General features: G+C 43.6%; 1 protein-coding gene across 3 annotated transcripts in view; it reads right to left on the bottom strand.

The window, feature by feature from the left end:
- Positions 1 to 22,037, bottom strand: part of KATNIP (katanin interacting protein) — a 171,598-nt gene that overhangs the window by 149,352 nt on the left and 209 nt on the right. For 2 of the 3 annotated variants that reach the window (XM_074965609.1, XM_074965608.1), the window contains exons 2-3: positions 16,064 to 16,140; positions 849 to 1,018 (exon numbers count right to left, since the gene is read on the bottom strand). In XM_074965609.1, the coding sequence (XP_074821710.1) occupies positions 849 to 1,018; positions 16,064 to 16,125 (232 nt within the window). In that variant the 5' untranslated portion in view covers positions 16,126 to 16,140. Of the gene's footprint in view, positions 1 to 848; positions 1,019 to 1,829; positions 1,923 to 16,063; positions 16,141 to 22,037 lie in introns of those variants that run through there. The other variant, XM_074965611.1, reaches the window with a different exon arrangement.

The raw sequence follows: 22,037 nt of genomic DNA on the forward strand, positions 1-22,037 counted from the left end.
TTACTAATGGACTGCAAAGTATTTCATCATCCTTAAGTGATGTGAGTGCACCATCCTACTTCTTTTCAAATATAGAACAGAAATATTTATTGAACACGCCTTTTTCTCTCTCTCTCTCACACACACACACACACGCCATACCTTGATCTGAACAGACCAACACTTGAATGATTAGGGTATAAGGACAATGGCTACTAATGGATATGGCTTACCTCTAGAAGAGAGATTGTAGGAGGTTTTGAGGCCTATGTATTAAGACTGGCATACCTGCTTTACACGGAGACACTTAAGCTATAAATAGATTGAGCTCTTTATCAAATAGAAAGTTAAGAGGTAACTTGATACATAAAAAGATTTCTGATAGTAGAGGGCTTTGTATTCTAGCAGACAAAGGCATAATGATATCCAGTGGATAGAAACTGAATTTAGAGAAATACATAGGAGGGTAAAAAAGAGAAAAAAGCAATATTTGGTTACAACTATGTTGGTTTCAACACCTAGCAAACTAGAGCCCCAACTGCGTTAAATAACTTCAGCCTGGTTATGAACATGTTTAAGATCCAGTTTACATTAAATACTGGATCTGTTTGGGGCTCCACTGAGTTATAATCAGGCTTCCTGTTAGGATTGTCTCTGTAGTGTAGTATAGGCGTTAGTGCTTTGATGAAGTGGTGTCATGGAGCCTCATTTTCACCACATTCAGCTGGTACTGTCTTACCACCCTTACTCCCTCACAGCTCACCTTCCTTAAAATCCAGTAGCCATGCCAATAGCTTATTAGTCTAATTAGCAAAGGTTTTAAACGGTGACTCTAGTAAGATATTGAGTAACTATTACTTTTAACTCACCATTTATCCTTGCAGTCTGCAACCCACATCTAAAGAATTCTTGAAAACTGGGTTTTCTGCGACAGTTTCTTGACTCTGAATTAGCTCCATTTAGATACAGAGAAAATCCTTGTTCTAAATGCTCTAGTTTGATTTGCATGGGGTCCTTTCTTTTCAAATGTCTCAATATCCTAAAATAGAAAGGACAGTAATTAATGTGATCTTCACAGAAATATCTATGAATTAACAATAGATATATATTGCTGGGTTGTGGAGCAAAAGAACATATTCACAATCTGAATCATAAAAGCTTCCAAGGTATAACCGCCCGGAGCTATTCTATTTCTACAGTTCTTTTACAGTTACAGACATTGTGACACCTATATTAAGGCTGCCCAAGCATTTCCATTCTAACCGATCATTTTTAGCTCCTTATACTTTTCTCAAAGTTTTATATTTTTATCTGAAATTTAGAACATTTGCACTCAACTCAGGAAGCAAATTATTTCTGAAACTTTCACTCAAAATCTTTATTAAATGGTTGAGCTGTTTGCAAGAATAGACAAAAAAAAGTCACAATTTTCTGCTAATAATTGTGACTTTAAAAATAAAAAACTTTAGTAGTTCTGATAGAGATAATGGAAAGCTAACATTTGGCGGAGAAATCATCCCAAGTTCCATGAGTTTTTTTCCAGCAGTCCAGTGAATATCAGTTTGGATTCAGCAAAGTTGACAGTTCAGTAAAAACATGTTGCATGTGCATTTATTTTTATATACAATAAAACTAATTGACAGTTCTCCACTGGCAGTGTGTACTGTATTACACAGTATTGCAACCCTGAAAGCTCAGAAATCATAAGTCAGACCTTCCTGCCCTCCCCCTGAAATCATGCTGTTGTCCCAAACATGAGTTTTTTAAAAAAAGATCAGTCATGGTTTTTGTTCTGTCTTCTGATATTTGAACTCCTCCTGCCCACCCCAGTGTGAGTGCACAATACTTACAGTCTTGCCAACGCTTGCACATTTATCGTGAATAAGGCAATTTTGTCCCCTGCTGAAGGCCCTCTTGCTAAAGAACCCAACTGAGATCAGGGCCTGTAACGGGGAATACAAAACCCATACTGAGCTTAGGCAGGAGAGGAGTGTGACATTCTCCTGGTGTTATCTGGACTGGTGATCTGCTAGGTCACTCCAACCCTTGGCTCTGGGAGCCAGCCTTACCCTGCTCCACTGTGAGAACCCCCACTCCTGGGCTGTTCTTGCACAGCCTCTAGCATGGAAGCTGCTCCCAGCTACGTGAGTGAGCACTTTTGGCCAGCCGCTGCTTGAATTGTGCAACTGAATGACACTAGCCAATATCTCCAGTCCCAGACACAACCCTAGGAACCTCCATCTTGCAGTGTCCAGTTATGCCCACTGGACGCTGCAAGCTTGTATGATTTAGTCAATTTAACAAAGAAATTGATATGTACCAGGCTTGTTATCCCCAGGGGAGTCTCTGACACTCTTCAAACCAAATGCACCGCTTCAGGCAGAATACACAAACAAATGTATTAACTACAAAAGATATAATCACTTAAAATCTAAGTCAAAGTACAAGAAGTCAGATTTGGTCAAATGAAATAAAAGCAAAATGCATTCTAAGCTGATCTTAACACTTTCAGTGCCCTTACAAACTTAGATGCTTCTCACCACAGGCTGACTGGTTGCCCTTCAACCAGGCTCTCCCCTTTGATCAGCGCTTCAGTCGCTTGGTGGTGGTGTCTGTAGATGGAGGTGGAAGAGAGAGAGCATGGCAAAGTCTCTCCCTTTTATCATCTTCTTTCTTCCCTCTTGGCTTTGCCCCCACCCCTTCAGAGTCAGATGAGCATTACCTCTTCGTAGTCCCAAACTGACGAAGAGAAGGGGGGTGACTCACTGGAGAGTCCAACAGATCCTTTGTTGCTGCCTAGGCCAGTGTCCTTTGTTCCTGGGAGGGTGGGCTGGGTTTGTCCCATACATGCCCTTATGAGGTGTGAACTGCCCCTCTGCTTCTGGAGAGTTTTGCCAGGGCTTGTTTTAAGCCATGACAACACATTTTCAGCCTCATAACTATATACATGAAATTACAACCTATTACTATAACAACAATGCTCAGTGCATCATGAGCCTTCCGAAGACACCCAACATGACAAACTTTGCATTGGATACCACATAATCATATTAGAAGGATGAACATGGGGGTGCAGGGTCTTCCCCCGAGGTACAGAGCGTCACAAGGAGCATTTCCTATCTGCAGGCAAGCAGCTCAGCCACACCCACATGCAGCTGCCAATCATGGAGGCGGGCACTCACAGCTGCACCCAAGAGAGGAAACAAGGCATACTATAAAGGAGGGAGTGCAGAGAAGGTTGGAGTGGAAGGCAGAAGGGCCTGGGACAGCGGAGGGGCAACATGCTGTACCAGGCTCCCTCCCAGAGCACAGTTAAGAGACTGAGACATACTTCCAGACACAATCAAAGAACTTCCCTGACCATGAGCAAACTAAGGGGGTTCCCAGTGAGGGCAGAAGCCACCCTCCAAAGAACCACACTAAGAGTCTGTGACAAGCCCCATTATGCGAGGCAGTGTACAAAAAGTGAGAGGCAGTGGGTTAGGGCCCTCCTTCCTAGACAGGGCATCTGCCACCATGTTTTCTTTTCCCTTTATATGCACAATTTCCATATAAGATTCTTAAAGTATATGGCTTCAGTGCAAAAGCTTAGCATTTGAGCCTTTAGTTTTGCTTAGCCAGACCAATGGTGAATGATTTGTTAAGACCTTGAACTTCATATTGAAAAGTTAGGGCCTTAGTTGCTTAACTGCCCACACTATAGCATAGCATTCCTGGTCTGTGATAGAATAATTCTGTTCAGTTGGTGTCAGTGTTTTGTTTAAGACAATTGTGTGATTCTTGTTATTCTCCTGTTTGCATAAGCACAGCACCCAGACTAATGTCTGATAAAACATCTGCACACAGTTCAAACATTTTGTCAAAATTAGGGTTAGCTTTTTAGACAAGATCTTTAGATGAGATTTTCTTTATCTTATCAAATCTTTCCTGGCATGCTTTCATCCAAACAACTTTGTTTGGCTTAGCCTTTTTACGTAAATCTGTGATTGCAGATACGTCACTGAACCCCCACACAAACTTTCTGTAATAATTTACTAGACCTATGAAAGATTGGACCTCTTTTTTGGTTTGGGGTGCAGGCCAATTCACAATGGCTTTAACGTTAAAAGGATCAGTTGACCTCCCCCGCCCCCGCGCACACACCCAAACACACTGAAACAGTGTCCCAGATAATGAATTCTGGCTGCTCCAATTTTACGCTTAGAGGTTTTATGGTTAGGCCTACCTCCCTGGGTTTTGACAGTACAACTCCCAAGTGTTCTTTGTGTTCAGCCCAAGTGTTGCTAGACACTGCAATATCATTCACATATGCTCTTGTGAAGTTCTGTTAACCATTTAACACTTGGTTAACCAGCCTCTGGAAGGTGGCCCCGGCACTAATTAAACCAAACAGTAACACTGTGAACTCATACATATATATGCTATATCTGTGATGAAAGCAGATTTTTTCTGAGCATTCTCATCCAAAGGGATCTGCCAATAACCTTGAGTTAAATCAAAAGAACCGAGATATTTAGCTTTGCTTAAAATGTCCAGCACCTGACCAATTCTTGGCATGGGATATACATCTGGTACTGTAACAGCACTGAGTTTTCTGTAATCAACACAAAACCTTAATGTGTTGTCTTTCTTAGGGACCAAGGCCACAGCTAATGCCCAAGAGCTGTCAGACTAGAACTACTCCTAGGTCTAAGATGTTTCGTATTTCTACACAAATTTGTTTTTTACCTTGCCAGTGGCCTTGTAGGGTCTGCTGGTAGGTGGCTGTCATCCTTTTGTAATGATCTTATGAGTTAGCAAGTGTCTTCCCTAGCTTATTAGAAAATACCTTTTTGTATTCTTGCAGCACTGACAACACCTCTGCCCTTTCAACTGGTGTTATCTCACTGCAGATATCAGTGCTTTCCAGAGTTGAGCTATTTTGGCATTCAGCTATTAAATCAATGAGGTGGTGTGCCTCAGTTTCCCTTTCTACACAGCAGATCATGTTTACCATGGCTTCCCTGCTATGATAGGCTTTAAGTCTGTTTACATGTCCTAGCTGTGGAACAGCATTACCATGAGGCTCTAACAGAATATGTATCTTCATTTACCACTTCTACCACCTCAAAGGGTCCTTTCAAGAATTTTGCATTTTGTACTTTTTCACGGGGCTTAACACTAACACCAATTTCCTATTACAAAAGAGTGTTTACTAGTATGTTTATCATAACACGCCTTTTGTTTGGATTGTCTGATTTTGAGGTTAGTTTGAACAATACCCATCATGTCTTTTATCTCTTTTCGGAACCCCTGTACATGTTCAGTCACTGGCTCCTCCTTCACCTCAGTGTTCCCTTCCCGGGAGACTCTGATGAGGTCTAGGGGGTCCCCTCACTTTCCTTCCATATAGGAGGTCAATTGGGGAGAATCCTACTGATTCTTGGGGTACCTCTCTGTAAGCAAACAACAAAAATGGTAACAGTTCATCCCAATTTTGAACCCTTTTGTTTGCATACATTCCCAGCATGGATTTTAGGGTCCCATTAAATCTTTCCACCAAACCATTGGTTTCTAGGTGATATGGGGCAGTTTTTAGTTGTTTCATCCCACATAACTTGCATGGCTCGCTGAATAGCTGTGCCATGTAATTTGACCCATGATCAGATAAAATCCCTTTAGGGAGATCTGCTAAAGATGGTGAGAAGGGCTCTTGCCTCCGTTTCTGCCTCAGTACTAGATGGAGGTACTGTTTCAGGAAATCTAGTGGCAAAATCCACTAATCACTAATATATATTTATTTCCTTGGAGGGTAAGATGTGGCATAGGCCCACAATGTCCACTGCTACCCTTAGGAATGCCTTCTGTATTACAGGCAAGGAGCATGGAGGGACTTTCTGGGGTCCTGCAGGTCTTTTCCTTTTTTGACATAATTCACAAGACTTGCAATAATTCCGCAGATTATTCTGTATTCCTGACCAATAGAAATTTTTCTTCACCCTGTCATAGGTTCTCTGTGCCCCCAAGTGACCAACAAAAGGACAGTCATGTGCTAACAATAATTCCCCATGGTATTGGGTGGGCACAAGCAACTGCTTATAGGGTTGCCCAGGGCTTTTGTTCTTTCCCACAGGAGCCTGTATATACAACCTCCCATCTTCTTCAAAAAATCTCTTCCCATCTTCCTTTCCTGTGGCTCCCACTAGGTCACACTTTTTTATGCTCTCTAGAGTACGGTCTGATTTTTGCTCACCTGCAAAATGCTGGCAGCTGACAATTGGGACAGCTTCTTCAATCACAGCGATCATGTCCCCCGCCACTGGCCCTGAGAGCATGCTGCCTTTTATACTGTTTTTCAGGAGTTACCCTCAGTCCCTCCCATACCTGGAGACAGCAGACGAGTCAAAGAGACCTTCTCTATCTCCCTCAGCAGTTTCTGGGACCTTACCACTCCTCTCTGGGATCACAGTACAATATTCCCTTTTGATGTAAGTTACCATATTAATAGCCTTAGCTACATGAAAAAAATCATTCCCAACAAGCATTTCAGTAGGGATATTGTCCACTACCCCTACAGTCAAATCACTTTCTAAACCTTCCCACTCCACATGCTCTTTAGCTAATGGCACAGGAATCCTAGATCCTCCCACTACCACAAGCTCTGCCATTAGGCCAGGTAACATGTTAGTGTCTTGGATCACACTCTGCTTAACCAGAGGAATCTGTGCACTGGAGTCTCGCCACCCTATGCACTCTCTGTTATTCATAGAATCATAGAATCATAGAATATCAGGGTTGGAAGGGACCCCAGAAGGTCATCTAGTCCAACCCCCTGCTCGAAGCAGGACCAATTCCCAGTTAAATCATCCCAGCCAGGGCTTTGTCAAGCCTGACCTTAAAAACCTCTAAGGAAGGAGATTCTACCACCTCCCTAGGTAACGCATTCCAGTGTTTCACCACCCTCTTAGTGAAAAAGTTTTTCCTAATATCCAATCTAAACCTCCCCCATTGCAACTTGAGACCATTACTCCTCGTTCTGTCATCTGCTACCATTGAGAACAGTCTAGAGCCATCCTCTTTGGAACCCCCTTTCAGGTAGTTGAAAGCAGCTATCAAATCCCTCCTCATTCTTCTCTTCTGCAGACTAAACAATCCCAGCTCCCTCAGCCTCTCTTCATAAGTCATGTGCTCTAGACCCCTAATCATTTTTGTTGCCCTTCGCTGGACTCTCTCCAATTTATCCACATCCTTCTTGTAGTGTGGGGCCCAAAACTGGACACAGTACTCCAGATGAGGCCTCACCAGTGTCGAATAGAGGGGAACGATCACATCCCTCGATCTGCTCGCTATGCCCCTACTTATATATCCCAAAATGCCATTGGCCTTCTTGGCAACAAGGGCACACTGTTGACTCATATCCAGCTTCTCGTCCACTGTCACCCCTAGGTCCTTTTCCGCAGAACTGCTGCCTAGCCATTCGGTCCCTAGTCTGTAGCGGTGCATTGGATTCTTCCATCCTAAGTGCAGGACCCTGCACTTATCCTTATTGAACCTCATCAGATTTCTTTTGGCCCAATCCTCCAATTTGTCTAGGTCCTTCTGTATCCTATCCCTCCCCTCCAGCGTATCTACCACTCCTCCCAGTTTAGTATCATCTGCAAATTTGCTGAGAGTGCAATCCACACCATCCTCCAGATCATTTATGAAGATATTGAACAAAACCGGCCCCAGGACCGACCCCTTGGGCACTCCACTTGACACCGGCTGCCAACTAGACATGGAGCCATTGATCACTACCCGTTGAGCCCGACAATCTAGCCAGCTTTCTACCCACCTTATAGTGCATTCATCTAGCCCATACTTCCTTAACTTGCTGACAAGAATACTGTGGGAGACCGTGTCAAAAGCTTTGCTAAAGTCAAGAAACAATACATCCACTGCTTTCCCTTCATCCACAGAACCAGTAATCTCATCATAAAAGGCGATTAGATTAGTCAGGCATGACCTTCCCTTGGTGAATCCATGCTGACTGTTCCTGATCACTTTCCTCTCATGTAAGTGCTTCAGGATTGATTCTTTGAGGACCTGCTCCATGATTTTTCCAGGGACTGAGGTGAGGCTGACTGGCCTGTAGTTCCCAGGATCCTCCTTCTTCCCTTTTTTAAAGATTGGCACTACATTAGCCTTTTTCCAGTCATCCGGGACTTCCCCCGTTCGCCACGAGTTTTCAAAGATAATGGCCAAGGGCTCTGCAATCACAGCCGCCAATTCCTTCAGCACTCTCGGATGTAACTCGTCCGGCCCCATGGACTTGTGCATGTCCAGCTTTTCTAAATAGTCCCTAACCACCTCTATCTCCACAGAGGGCTGGCCATCTCTTCCCCATTCTGTGATGCCCAGCGCAGCAGTCTGGGAGCTGACCTTGTTAGTGAAAACAGAGGCAAAAAAAGCATTGAGTACATTAGCTTTTTCCACATCCTCTGTCACTAGGTTGCCTCCCTCATTCAGTAAGGGGCCCACACTTTCCTTGGCTTTCTTCTTGTTGCCAACATACCTGAAGAAACCCTTCTTGTTACTCTTGACATCTCTTGCTAGCTGCAGCTCCAGGTGCCATTTGGCCCTCCTGATATCTTTCCTACATGCCCGAGCAATATTTTTATACTCTTCCCTGGTCATATGTCCAACCTTCCACTTCTTGTAAGCTTCTTTTTTATGTTTAAGATCCGCTAGGATTTCACCATTAAGCCAAGCTGGTCGCTTGCCATGTTTACTATTCTTTCGACTCATCGGGATGGTTTGTCCCTGTAACCTCAACAGGGATTCCTTGAAATACAGCCAGCTCTCCTGGACTCCCTTCCCCTTCATGTTAGTCCCCCAGGGGATCCTGGCCATCTGTTCCCTGAGGGAGTCGAAGTCTGCTTTCCTGAAGTCCAGGGTCCGTATCCTGCTGCTTACCTTTCTTCCCTGCGTCAGGATCCTGAACTCAACCAACTCATGGTCACTGCCTCCCAGATTCCCATCCACTTTTGCTTCCCCCACTAATTCTACCCGGTTTGTGAGCAGCAGGTCAAGAAAAGCGCCCCCCCTAGTTGGCTCCCCTAGCACTTGCGCCAGGAAATTGTCCCCTACGCTTTCCAAAAACTTCCTGGATTGTCTATGCACCGCTGTATTGCTCTCCCAGCAGATATCAGGAAAATTAAAGTCACCCATGAGAATCAGGGCATGCGATCTAGTAGCTTCCGTGAGTTGCCGGAAGAAAGCCTCATCCACCTCATCCCCCTGGTCCGGTGGTCTATAGCAGACTCCCACCACTACATCACTCTTGTTGCACACACTTCTAAACTTAATCCAGAGACACTCAGGTTTTTCCACAGTTTCGTACCGGAGCTCTGAGCAGTCATACTGCTCCCTTACATACAGTGCTACTCCCCCACCTTTTCTGCCCAGATTATTGATAATCTTGATAACCTTAACAAATTTCATATCTAGCTCTGCAGAGCCCTTAAAACTCATCAGTAGGGCCCTACCAAATTCACGGTCCATTTTGGTCAATTTCACGGTCACAGGATTTTAAAATTGTAAATTTCATGATTTCAGCTATTTAAGTCTGAAATTTCATGGTGTTGTAATTGTAGGGGTCCTGACCCAAAAAGGAGTCGTGGGGGGGAGGGGGGAAGAGGGATCACAAGGTTATTGTAGGGGTAGCACTGCCTGCAGAGCTGGGCAGCTGGAGAGCGGTGGCTGCTGACTGGTAGCCCAGCTCTGAAGGCAAAGCCGCTGCCAGCAGCAGCACACAAGTAAGGATGGCTTGTTATTGCCACCCTTACTTCTGCCCTGCTGCCTGTAGAGCTGGGCCCTCAGTCAGAAGCCGCCACTCTCTGGCCGCCCAGCTCTGAAGGCAGCAGTGCATAAGTAAGGGTGGCATGGTATGGTATTGTCACCCTTACTTCTGCGCTGCTGCTGGCGGGGCACTGCCTTCAGATCTGGGCACCCGACCAACAGCCACTGCTCTCCAGCTGCCCAGCTCTGAAGACAGCATAGACATAAGGGTGGTAATACCGCAACCCCCCGTAAAATAACCTTGTTACCCCCCCCTTGCAATTCCCTTTTGGGTTAGGACCCCCAATTTGAGAAACGCTGGTCTCCCCCATGAAATCTGCATAGTATAGGGTAAAAGCACACAAAAGACCAGATTTCATGGGGGAAAACGAGATTTCACAGTTCGTGATGTGTTTTTCATGGCAGTGAATTTGGTAGGGACCTACTCATCAGGTAAATTGCAGGTGCCTCTGGGGCTACTGTGCTGATGACAGCTGCATTAACATGGATTGGATAGGGCTTAGTTTCTTTCATCTTAGGGCACTGATTTTTCAGATGCTAGTGGAGTTACACTGGTAAAATGTTCTTGGGCCCTCCCTCTTCACAGGAGGTTTGTGATGGGGATAACCAGGAGAGGAATAATTCTGGTGGTGAGGGAGGAGTGCTTAGGCTCCCAACCACCCTTCTTTTTCCCAGGGGTAAAACAGGATCCCCCCTTTACACTGGGTTTGTGCCCCTCAGCCTGTAGCTTGCACTCATTGGACATCTTGGCTTGCTCAAAGGCATCAGCCAGCGTAGCCATCTCTGATACAGGTTTAGCCCATAGGCAATTTTTTACATTGTTAGTGCATATACTCAAGAAATGTTCTTGAGCAATGAGATCAAGCAATCCATCATAATCTGCAGCCCCTTTTCCCTTTACCCATTTTCTTATTAAGTCACAGATCTTATAAACATATTCATTATGACTCAAGCAAGCACTCCCTTTAAGATTTCTAAATTTTTCACCTATACTCTTCAGGAGTGATTTGAAACCTTTATAAAATTATTTCCTTAAACTTAGAATATATCAAAGCTTCCTGAATTGGCATTAAATACATTCAAAACTTTAACAACAGTTTTGCAACCAGTGTGAGGACTTTCTTGTCCTCAGGAATCTTATGAACTTCACGTAGCTTTTCAAAAGTGGTGAAGTACTCCTCAATGCAGTTTGTCTCCTTCTATGCAGAACATAACTGGTCCCAGCTGTGCATCATCTCGACTGGAGGATGTCAGTGACTCTGGGATCTTCCCACGTTTTTCTATCTGCTCCAGATTGTATTTTCTCTCCTTCTCCTCAGCTTCTTATTTCAATTCCACGGCTCTTATGTGGGTGGCTTCTTCAGCTTCCCGTGCAGCACATGCATCTTTCTCCTATGCGCCAGGGCAGCACCTGCTTCTTTTAGTCTCAATTCTGTCAGCCACTTTTGGTGCTGGAGTTCTCTTTTTCTTCTGCTTCCAATCTGGCCCTCTCTAACTTTCCAATTGTTTCACTGTTCATTTTTATGCCTTACTGTTTCTATTTCCATTACCCGAAATAAACAAACAGAAAACAACTGTAACCTCTTTTTGACTGTTTCTAGCTACCGCACTTGAGACTCACTTAAAATTGCTATACCAGTGCTTAAAGTGTAAACTTCACTTAAAACAACATACTGTGCATATACTTTGGTCCGCTACACCACAGTGACATTACCCAGGATACAATTTGGACTGAAGAACAGCTGTGTCCCATCAGTTCTCCAAACTGTGGTGCCTTTTACACTGCTTTGTTGTGAGAGTTACTACCCTGGTTTGTTCACACAAAGCCTCCAGCATGTAAATTACTCCCTCTTGCACTGTAACAGTGCTACAGCCAGTCACCCTTTAATTACACTGCAGAGCAACAACAGCAAAGTCCCAGTCCCAGACTCCCCCCTCCACCCCAGAAATGTGCATCTTGTACTGCCTAGCCCTCTCCTAGACAACACAAGCGCATATAAAGTCCATCATTTTATTAACAGAAAATGATATGCACAAATCCGGTTATCTCCCAAAGACTTCAATCCAAGCACACTGGTTTAGATAAAACAATAAAACACGTTTACTTAACTAAAGAAAGATAGATTCTAAGCGATTACAAGTAATGAGGCATAAAATGGTTACAAGAAAATGAAAATAAAGACTAACTAATACCTAGCTTTATAAAGCTGTGAGCAAGCGACCAGGGAGCTTTGCAACCAGGGGCCGCTAACAGGGAGTTTCGAGAGGGAGTTCTCCAGGTAAAGGAGGAGCAAATACGGGACCCTTGGGGTAAGTGGCTGTCTGTAGCGTGTGTTTGTGGGTTACGTGCTGTGTGCTGAGGTTGTGTTTGTCTGTCTGTCTGAAGGACTGTGTGCTGTGGCCGGCGGTTGGAAGCTGTGAGCTTCTAAACAAGGTTTGAAATCTAGAAGCCTCTGTTCATTGCCTGAGCCTTAGTCAGGGGGCAGGGCTATCAAGGAGGCCAGGGCTTTATAAAGCAGTGAGCAAGCGACCAGGGAGCAGAAGCAGGAAGCCTGCTAAACAACCAGTGGGGCCCCTGGACGATCGAGATACAAAAGGAGCACTTAAAGACGATAAAGTCATTGTGGAGAAACTAAATGAATTCTTTGCTTCAGTCTTCACGGCTGAGGATGTTAGGGAGATTCCCAAACTTGAGCTGTCTTTTGTGGGTGACAAATCTGAGGAATTGTCACAGATTGAAGTGTCACTAGAGGAGGTTTTGGAATTAATTGAGAAACTTAACAGTAACCAGATGGCATTCACCCAAGAGTTCTGAAAGAACTCAAATGTGAAATTGCGGAACTATTAACTAACTATTAACTATTAACAAACTATGGTTTGTAACCTGTCCTTTAAATCAGTACCCAATGCATGCATCCGATGAAGTGAGCTGTAGCTCACGACGGCTTATGCTCAAATAAATTTGTTAGTCTCTAAGGTGCCACAAGTACTTGTTTTCGTTTTGCTGATACAGACTAACACGGCTGCTACTCTGAAAAAAGTACCCAATGACTGGAAGATAGCTAATGTAACGCCAATATTTAAGAAGGGCTCTAGAAGTGATCCTGGCAATTACAGACCGGTAATCTAACGTCAGTACCGGGCAAATTAGTTGAAACAATAGTAAAGAATAAAATTGTCAGACACATAAAAGAACATAAATTGTTGCGAAAAGTCAACATGGTTTCTGTAAAGGGAGATCATGTCTTACTAATCTATTAGAGTTCTTTGAGGGGGTCAACAAACATGTGGACAAGGGGGATCCAGTGGACATAGTGTACTTAGATTTCCAGAAAGCCTTTGACAAGGTCCTCACCAAAGGCTCTTACGTAAATTAAGTTGTCCTGGGATAAGAGGGAAGATCCTTTCATGGATTGAGAACTGGTTAAAAGACAGGGAACAAAGGGTAGGAATAAATGGTAAATTTTCAGAATGGAGAGAGGTAACTAGTGGTGTTCCCCAAGGGTCAGTCCTAGGACCAATCCTATTCAACCTATTCATAAATGATCTGGAGAAAGGGATAAACAGCGAGGTGGCAAAGCTTGCAGATGATACTAAACTGCTCAAGATAGTTAAGACCAAAGCAGACCGTGAAGAACTTCAAAAAGATCTCACAAAACTAAGGAATTGGGCAACAAAATGGCAAATGAAATGTAATGTGGATAAACGTAAAGTAATGCACATTGGAAACAATAACCCCAACTATACATACAATATGATGGGGAGCTAATTTAGCTACAACTAATCAGGAGAAAGATCTTGGAGTCATTGTGGACAGTTCTCTGAAGACGTCCACGCAGTGTGCAGCGGCAGTCAAAAAAGCAAACAGGATGTTAGGAATCATTAAAAAAGGGATAGAGAATAAGATGGAGAATATCTTAGCCCTTATATAAATCCATGGTAAGCCCACATCTTGAATACTGCGTACAAATATGGTCCCTTCATCTCAAAAAAGATATACTAGCATTAGAAAACGTTCAGAAAAGGGCAACTAAAATGATTAGGGGTTTGGACCTGGTCCCATATGAGAAGAGATTAAAGAGGCTAGGACTTTTCAGCTTGGAAAAGAGGAGACTAAGCGGGGATATGATAGAGGTATATAAAATCATGAGTGGTGTAGAGAAAGTGAATAAGAAAAAGTTATTTACTTGTTCCCATAATATAAGAACAAGGGGCCACCAAATGAAATTAATGGGTAGCAGGTTTAAAACAAATAAAAGGAAATTCTTCTTCACTCAGCGCACAGTCAACCTGTGGAACTTCTTGCCTGAGGAGGTTGTGAAGGCTAGGACTATAACAGGGTTTAAAAGAGAACTGGATAAATTCATGGAGGTTAAGTCCATTAATTAGCCAGGATGGGTAAGGAATGGTGTCCCTAGCCTCTGTATGTCAGAGGGTGGAGATGGATGGCAGGAGAGAGATCACTGGATCATTACCTGTTAGGTTCACTCCCTCTGGGGCACCTGGCATTGGCCACTGTCGATAGACAGGATACTGGGCTGGATGGACCTTTGGTCTGACCCAGTATGGCCATTCTTATGTTCTTAACTTAACAAGCTAAGTTAATTCAAAGTAAAAATCTCTCTCACCACATGCTTTAGCAGTCTTACTAGCTGAATTCCTTTGAGACAGGATCCTTTCCTCATCCTAAAGCCGTTTCTCTGTTCTCAGGCATTGCGGCTACCGTGCGTAGAAAGAAAGGGAGGAATAACTTGGGGCATCTGTTACCCTTTCTTGTATTTCTCCTCTTCTTTGAGAATCATCTCCAGCTGGGGTTCAGGAAACAGAAAGTGTGTGGGGACAGGAACCTCCAGCTGTTTCTTTGCCAACAGGTCAATTTCTCATTCACATCCTCTTTCTTGCCAAAGAATGGCCACTTAACCAAGTGATAGTCCATTTAATCTTGACACCTGTCCAAGGCATCGGCTAACCTTTTGTCTCTGAGGAACTGGTTTGTGGTTACTTTTCTAAACTTGGATATGTCTCAGTAATGTCATACAGTAGAACTGTAAACTTTACATAGAGTGTTGCCACACATATTTCACCAGGACAATAATGATCAGCAAATTATGAGTTTTCAATTGATACCTCACAAGGCATACTTTGTACAAAATTTTCATAGTCTTGAAAAAGGGGTGAACATGAATCATCACGAAGAAAAGAAAAACTCCACAACAAGGCAATGCCGCTCACTCCTCCCTCCAGTAACATCCCTTGTAACACCATGAGGGAAAGCCACAGCACACTCTTTCTAAAGATGTCTATAACTCCTTTTCTTGACATATAGGAAAAAACAAATCAATATTCTTGCTCTTTGTCTCAAAGTCTTTTTAAACAAAGTCCAAGTCACAGCAGGGTTCTTTAACCCTGTCTAGTAGCTTGGCTGTTCCAGTCCCAGAAGCACCTAGCAGGGCATCTCCTGTTCCTTTTGTCTTCTTCAGAAAAGAAAGCTAACAAGCCCCAACTGCTACTAAACTCTATGTATTAACAAACACTTCTTTCAGTTTGTTTTAAACCTGCTGCCTAGTAATTTCATTGGGTGACCCTTGGTTCTTGTGTTATGTGAAGAGGTAAACAACACTTACTTGATCCAGCCAAGCTTGGGGCCAAGAGGCACATCCCTTGTGATTCCAGATCACTATGGGGTTGAAGACCCCAATACATTTTTCCCTTTCCTTTCTTTCATTCATTTTATTACTGGAGATATCTGCATGGAAACAGGATCTTTTGTCTATAAGAGTTTACCAGATGCTGCCATTGCCTAGGCTATGTTTGTGACGACACAATAAGCTGCTGTGAAGAAGAATGTGGTGTCACATAAAGAAAGTTGGGTGGAGAATGAAACAAGAGTCCTGTTTCCATGCTTATATCACTAGTGGTAATAAACAAGAGAAATACAGAAAATAATGGCTACACAAGCAGAGTCATCTAAGTAGGTGTTTGTTTATTTATTTTTTTCATTTTTCAATAAAGTGAATACTCTGTTTATGTCTACATTGCCAAAAAAAAAAAGAAAAGAAAAGAAAAAGCAAGTCAACTGACTCCAGCTTGTGCTATGGGAGTAAAAATAACAGTCTAGATGTTCCTGCTTGGGCTGGAGCCCAGAGTTTGACACTCTCCCTCTACCCAGACTCTGCACCACTGTCCACTTTTATATTCTGTTAATAAATACAAGTATTAGCCCAGTTTCCGTAATATGAAAAGTGCTGGTGACCTTGCATCTTACCGGTTTCTTTGTTGAAGTAATATTAAATATTCATCATGCTTCTCATCAAAGTCAGTCACCATGTCCTTAGTGTAAACCTGAAACAAGAAAATATAACTGGAGTAGTGGAGTAAGGAAAGGGTTCAGAACACAAAGATTAGTCTCTTAGCATCAGTAACAAAGAACAAGGCTACATTCTAATGTTGAAGAACATTGTTTCCTGAGGGTTTTAAAGAAAACAACGCTGCACTACCTCCTGAAAAGATAGCCTAGGGGTATGGCTACACTAGCAAGTTTACAGTGGCACAGCTGCACCAATGCAGCTGGGCTGTTGCAAGCTCTCTAATGTAGCTGCTCTAAACCGATGAGAGAAAGCTCTCCCATTGGTTTAACTACTCCAGCCCCCACGAGCAGCAGTAGCTATGTCAGCAGGAGAAGCCAACTGTTCACATCTGTGCTTATGTTGGTGTAAACTTATGTCTCTCAGGGGGTGGGGGGGGGGTGGGTGATTTATTCACTTCCTGAACCCTGAGTGACATAAATTATGCTGACATAAGCTGTAGTGTAGACACAGCCTAAGTAATTATTTATTTGGGGTACTGCCCACTATGTGCAAGATGCCTTCCAAACACTTAAGAAGTAACATCCCTGCTCCAAGAGGATGCCCAATTTAAGGACAAACAAGTAAACAACTTTTAGGGAAAGGGGAATAACAAAAGGCAATATATACAAGCTGTTAACTAATAGATCTTTTCCTCCTCTGTGTACTATGAGATTTCTCAATTTGCTAGACATGAATTAAATAATTCACACTTGTTATTGCACAGTGTATTTTCTTAAAATAACTCACATTACTGACCTACTTTGCAAAAATGTATTATTTAATTGCTGCTTTAACATAGGAGTTTTCATAAAACAAAACAGTGAATCGAATACACTGAATTTATAGTAAACAAAAAAAGAAGCACCAGAAATATTTTCACAATTCTAAACTTGAAAAACAATTGTATTTTATCTCAATTGACAATACAGTATAAGAACTTTGTAGTCTGGTTTGTTTTTTATGGTTCCCAGTGGAATCATAGCATGTAGCTGTAACCCACACACCACCCGCATGTGGTGTTCTGTCCCATCTAATGGCACCAAGACCACTTAGAGAAAGAGATTAAGAAGTCTGCTCTACAGCCTTAGTTAACAGCCTTATAGCTTTTGGCTGATGCATTTAGCTCCAGAGGTCCCAGGTTCCGTCCCGCCTGACAACAACCGGAGTCGGTCAGTGTTACATAGCAACTAAGCAGGACTGATTCAACTCCCACTGAAGTCAATCTGAGTCGTTCCACTGACTTTAATAAGAATTGAATTGGTCCTCAGAACAGAAAATGTGAGATTGTTTAGAACATCTACTGAAAATACACAAACATATACTTCTACAAGCTGGTGACCTCATGTGTATTATGAGGAGCCAGTGCATCAGTGGCAAACTAATTCATACTCTAGTGTGTCTTATTGATATTAGAGTAATCTTTCTGAGTTATTCTGAGTTACAGTGTTTTTGTTTCATTTTTAAACTGTAAAACAATTACTTTGGAATGGGGAAGAATTAAGAGGTTATGCAAAGTATTCTTCAACTAGGAAACATATACTAGCAGAAGAATAAAACAAATCAGTAGAGAAAAGTTTATAAATGCTAACCTTTCAGCAGTAGTTTGTGGTCCAGCAGCCAATTACAACTCTGTTTATAATTAAAAGATGATACTGAACACCTTGCTTTGTTTTTTCCAATTAAAAGTGAAAGCTAAAAGTGATTGTAGCATCACAACTTGGAAAGGGGCTAATTGGGGAGTGGAGGCAGTAGCAATCCTCCACCCCCACAACACTACTTTATTTCTCTTCTTAAATTCCTAAGAAAATTCCTAAGAAAATAAACTGGGACCATTATACCAGCTTCTAGTTCAGGCCCGTAAAGTAAACTTCATTTTAAATGCTCCCCATTTCTCTCATACTTGGCTGTCAGAGAGAACCAGTACTTCCCTTTGAAATGATGCAATATTCATTGTGTTTCTTTCTTAGGAGGTTTAAAGAGATGTGCAACATGAAGGATGCAATAAGGCAGAAGTTAGGGTTCAGGCTGACAGCTGAATACAGATTAAAAGAACATATTTCAAGTTACCAGGCCTTTTTCAACAGTTACAGTACAGGATGATACTTCTGATGCATCTCTAACACATGTCAATAAAGTAAAAGTTTACTCCCTTCAGCCTCTATATACATATAAACCACTTGACTACTTACACACTGAGAAGCTTAATTTGCACACTGAAATAAGGATTTTATATAGTTTCCTATAAAAAATAAATAATATATTCTTGACTTTGCTAGCCTGCATAATATCTGTGAATATGATCCTCCCAGTTCATTAGTTATCCACTCAATCTTCCAGAAAAGACATCTTAGGCCTGGTCTACACTATACAGTTAGATCGACATAAGGCAACTATGTCAGTGTACACACTGGTGTAAGTGCCCTACAAAACCAACATCGTAACTTCACCTCCATGAGAGGAGTAGGGCTTATGTCGGTGTAGTTAGGAAGATGCAGTGTCAATATAGACACTGCATTACTTACATGGGCTATTGATTGTCTTGTCAATTTCACAGCTGGGAGCCACTCAGAGCCATGAAATTGACAAGAAAGCCTGACTCCCCACCTGGGCTGCTGCCCGGTCTCCACTCCAAGTTGGGCTGCCAGCCAGGCTCCCGGCTTGGGCTGCTGCCTGGACTCCCCACTGGAAGCCCTGCTGCCCCCCCAGAGTCCCGGCTCCCCACTGAGAGCCCCCGCTACCCTCCAGTGTCCTGGTTCTCTGCTCCTGGCAGGGAGCCCAGCTGCATCCACGGTCCCAGCTCAGAGCCCGGCTGCCCCCTGGGCTCTTGGTTCCCTGCCAGGAGCACGGCTGCCAACCAGATACTGGGGGTGGCTCTCGCTGCTGGAGGTGATAAGCTGCTGGAGGCGATAAGCTGCAGGTGGTTCCCCCCCACCCCCAACAGGGACTGGAAGGCGAGAAGCCCGGTGGGAAGCTGTGCAGAGCTGAAAGCCCTGGCTCTCAGGGCCACTCCGCCCCATCTTCAGTCTGTGGGAGTGCTCCTGGTGAGGACGCACACCACCAACAGAAAGAGGGCAGCGTGGACATCCACCACCACAGTAATTACTGCAGTGGCTGTAAGTCGACCTTACCTAGGTCGACTTAAGACTGTTGTGTAGACATGTGTCATAAATAGAAAGGGAAGGGTAAACCCCTTTAAAATCCCTCCTGGCCAGAGGAAATCTCCTCTCACCTGTAAAGGGTTAAGAAGCTAAAGGTAACCTCGCTGGCACCTGACCAAAATGACCAATGAGGAGACAAGATACTTTCAAAAGCTGGTAGGAGGGAGAGAAACAAAGGGTTTGTGTGTCTGTCTACATTTTGTCTTTGCCGGGGATAGACCAGGAATAAAGCCTTAGAACTTTTAGTAAGTAATCTAGCTAGGTATGTGTTAGATTATGATTTCTTTAAATGGCTGAGAAAAGAATTGTGCTGAATAGAATAACTATTTCTGTCTGTGTATCTTTTTTGTAACTTAAGGTTTTTGCCTAGAGGGGTTCTCTATGTTTTGAATCTAATTACCCTGTAAGGTATTTACCATCCTGATTTTACAGGGGGGATTTCTTATTTCTAATTCTATTTTTATTAAAAGTCTTCTTGTAAGAAAACTGAATGCTTTTTCATTGTTCTCAGATCCAGGGGTTTGGGTCTGTGGTCACCTATGCAAATTGGTGAGGCTTTTTATCCAACATTTCCCAGGAAAGGGAGGGTGCAAGTGTTGGGAGGATTGTTCATTGTTCTTAAGATCCAAGGTCTGGGTCTGTAGTCACCTAGGCAAATTGGTGAGGCTTTTTACCAAACCTTGTCCAGGAAGTAGGGTGCAAGGTTTTTGGGAAGTATTTTGGGGGGAAAGACGTGTCCAAACAGCTCTTCCCCAGTAACCAGTATTTGTTTGGTGGTGGTAGCGGCCAATCCAAGGACAAAAGGGTGGAATATTTTGTACCTTGGGGAAGTTTTGACCTAAGCTGGTAAAGATAAGCTTAGGAGGTTTTTCATGCAGGTCCCCACATCTGTACCCTAGAGTTCAGAGTGGGGGAGGAACCTTGACAACATGTATTAGATAAGACCTGAATTTCTAATATAAACAAAAAACAGGGAAAGGAAAAAACCTCTTTTTTTCTCCTGTTCACGTAACCTCTAAAACAGTGGTGGGCAACTTGCGGCCCATCAGGGTAATCCGCTGGCGGGCCACGAGACAGTTTGTTTACTGTCTTGGGAGACAGGCCAGTCCTTGCTTACAGACAGCCCCCCAACCTGAAGCAAATACTCACCAGCAACCACACACCACACAACAGAAGCACTAACCCAGGAACCTATCCTTGCAAAAAAGCCCGTTGCCAACTGTGTCCACATATCTATTCAGGGGACACCATCATAGGGCCTAATCACATCAGCCACATGATCAGAGGCTCGTTAACCTGCACATCTACCAATGTGATATATGCCATTATGTGCCAGCAATGCCCCTCTGCCATGTACATTGGCCAAACTGGACAGTCTCTACGTAAAAGAATCAATGGACACAAATCAGACGTCAAGAATAAAAAACCAGTCGGAGACCACTTCAGTCTCTCTGGTCACTCGATTACAGACCTAAAAGTGGCAATACTTCAACAAAAATACTTTAAGAACAGACTCCAACGAGAAACTGCTGAATTGGAATTTAATTTGCAAACTGGATACAATTAACTTAGGCTTGAATAGAGACTGGGTGTGGATGGGTCATTACACAAAGTAAAACTATTTCCCCGTGTTTATTTTCTCCTCCCCCGTTCCTCAGACATTCTTGTCAACTGCTGGAAATGGCCCACCTTGATTATCACTACAAAAGGTGTCCCCCTCCCCCCCCCCCCCCCCCCCGCTCTCCTGCTGGTAATAGCTCACCTTAAGTGATCACTCCGGTTACAGTGTGTATGGTGACACCCATTGTTTCATGTTCTCTATGTATATAAATCTCCCCACTGTATTTTCCACTGAATGCATCCGATGAAGTGAGCTGTAGCTCATGAAAGCTTATGCTCAAATAAATTTGTTAGTCTCTAAGGTGCCACAAGTCCTCCTTTTCTTTTTGTTTACATCGACCGTCCGCAGGCATAGCTGCCTGCAGCTCCCAATGGCCGCGGTTCAGCATTCCCGGCCAATGGGAGCTGCCGGAAGCAGAGCGGGCTGGCCACCACCTGTAAACAAATCGCCAGCAGATTACCCTGATGGGCCGCAGGTTGCTCACCACTGCTCTAAAAGGTGTGGAAATAATCAGCCAAGGTAACAGAGCTACAGTTTCTACTAAATTTACAATTCATACGTTGTATTGACAATAAAAACAGATGAACACTAGAATTCACATTAGCTACTCCAAAACAAACTTATTCTTACTTGTTTTCTATTTTTTCCTGTTCTATAACTTCAACAGGTCAACCACAGGATAGTTTAGGAAGTCAATTATGTAAAAACGAGTCACAATGCACTAGTCCGTAATAGAACCGGCTCAGTTAAGAGACATTCCTTCGTTCCATGTCGATATTAAACGCACAGAGCTGTTTAGAAACTGGACCTTTGAAATGTCAGCAGGCAGGAGACGGTCTTGCAGGAGCCCCTTGAAAGCGGCTGTTTGGGGCAGAGGCGAAGACCCAACCCTTCAGCCTGGGTTTTTAAGCTGAACACCGACCGCTGTTCCTGGGCAACGGCGGGTGGGGCCAGAACAAACATTGCTATATTGCGGCCGGGGAGCCTCATCGCACAAGCGCCAGAGCCCACCGGCGGGCCCCCTCCCCATCCCGGCCGGGTCTCCCCGCACCCCATCCCGGTCGGCATCGCTCCTCCAATCCCGGCCTCCCCGCTCACCCTTGGCCAGTACTC

This window comes from Natator depressus, chromosome 10, assembly GCF_965152275.1.
Source record: "Natator depressus isolate rNatDep1 chromosome 10, rNatDep2.hap1, whole genome shotgun sequence".
Lineage (NCBI taxonomy): Eukaryota > Metazoa > Chordata > Testudines > Cheloniidae > Natator > Natator depressus.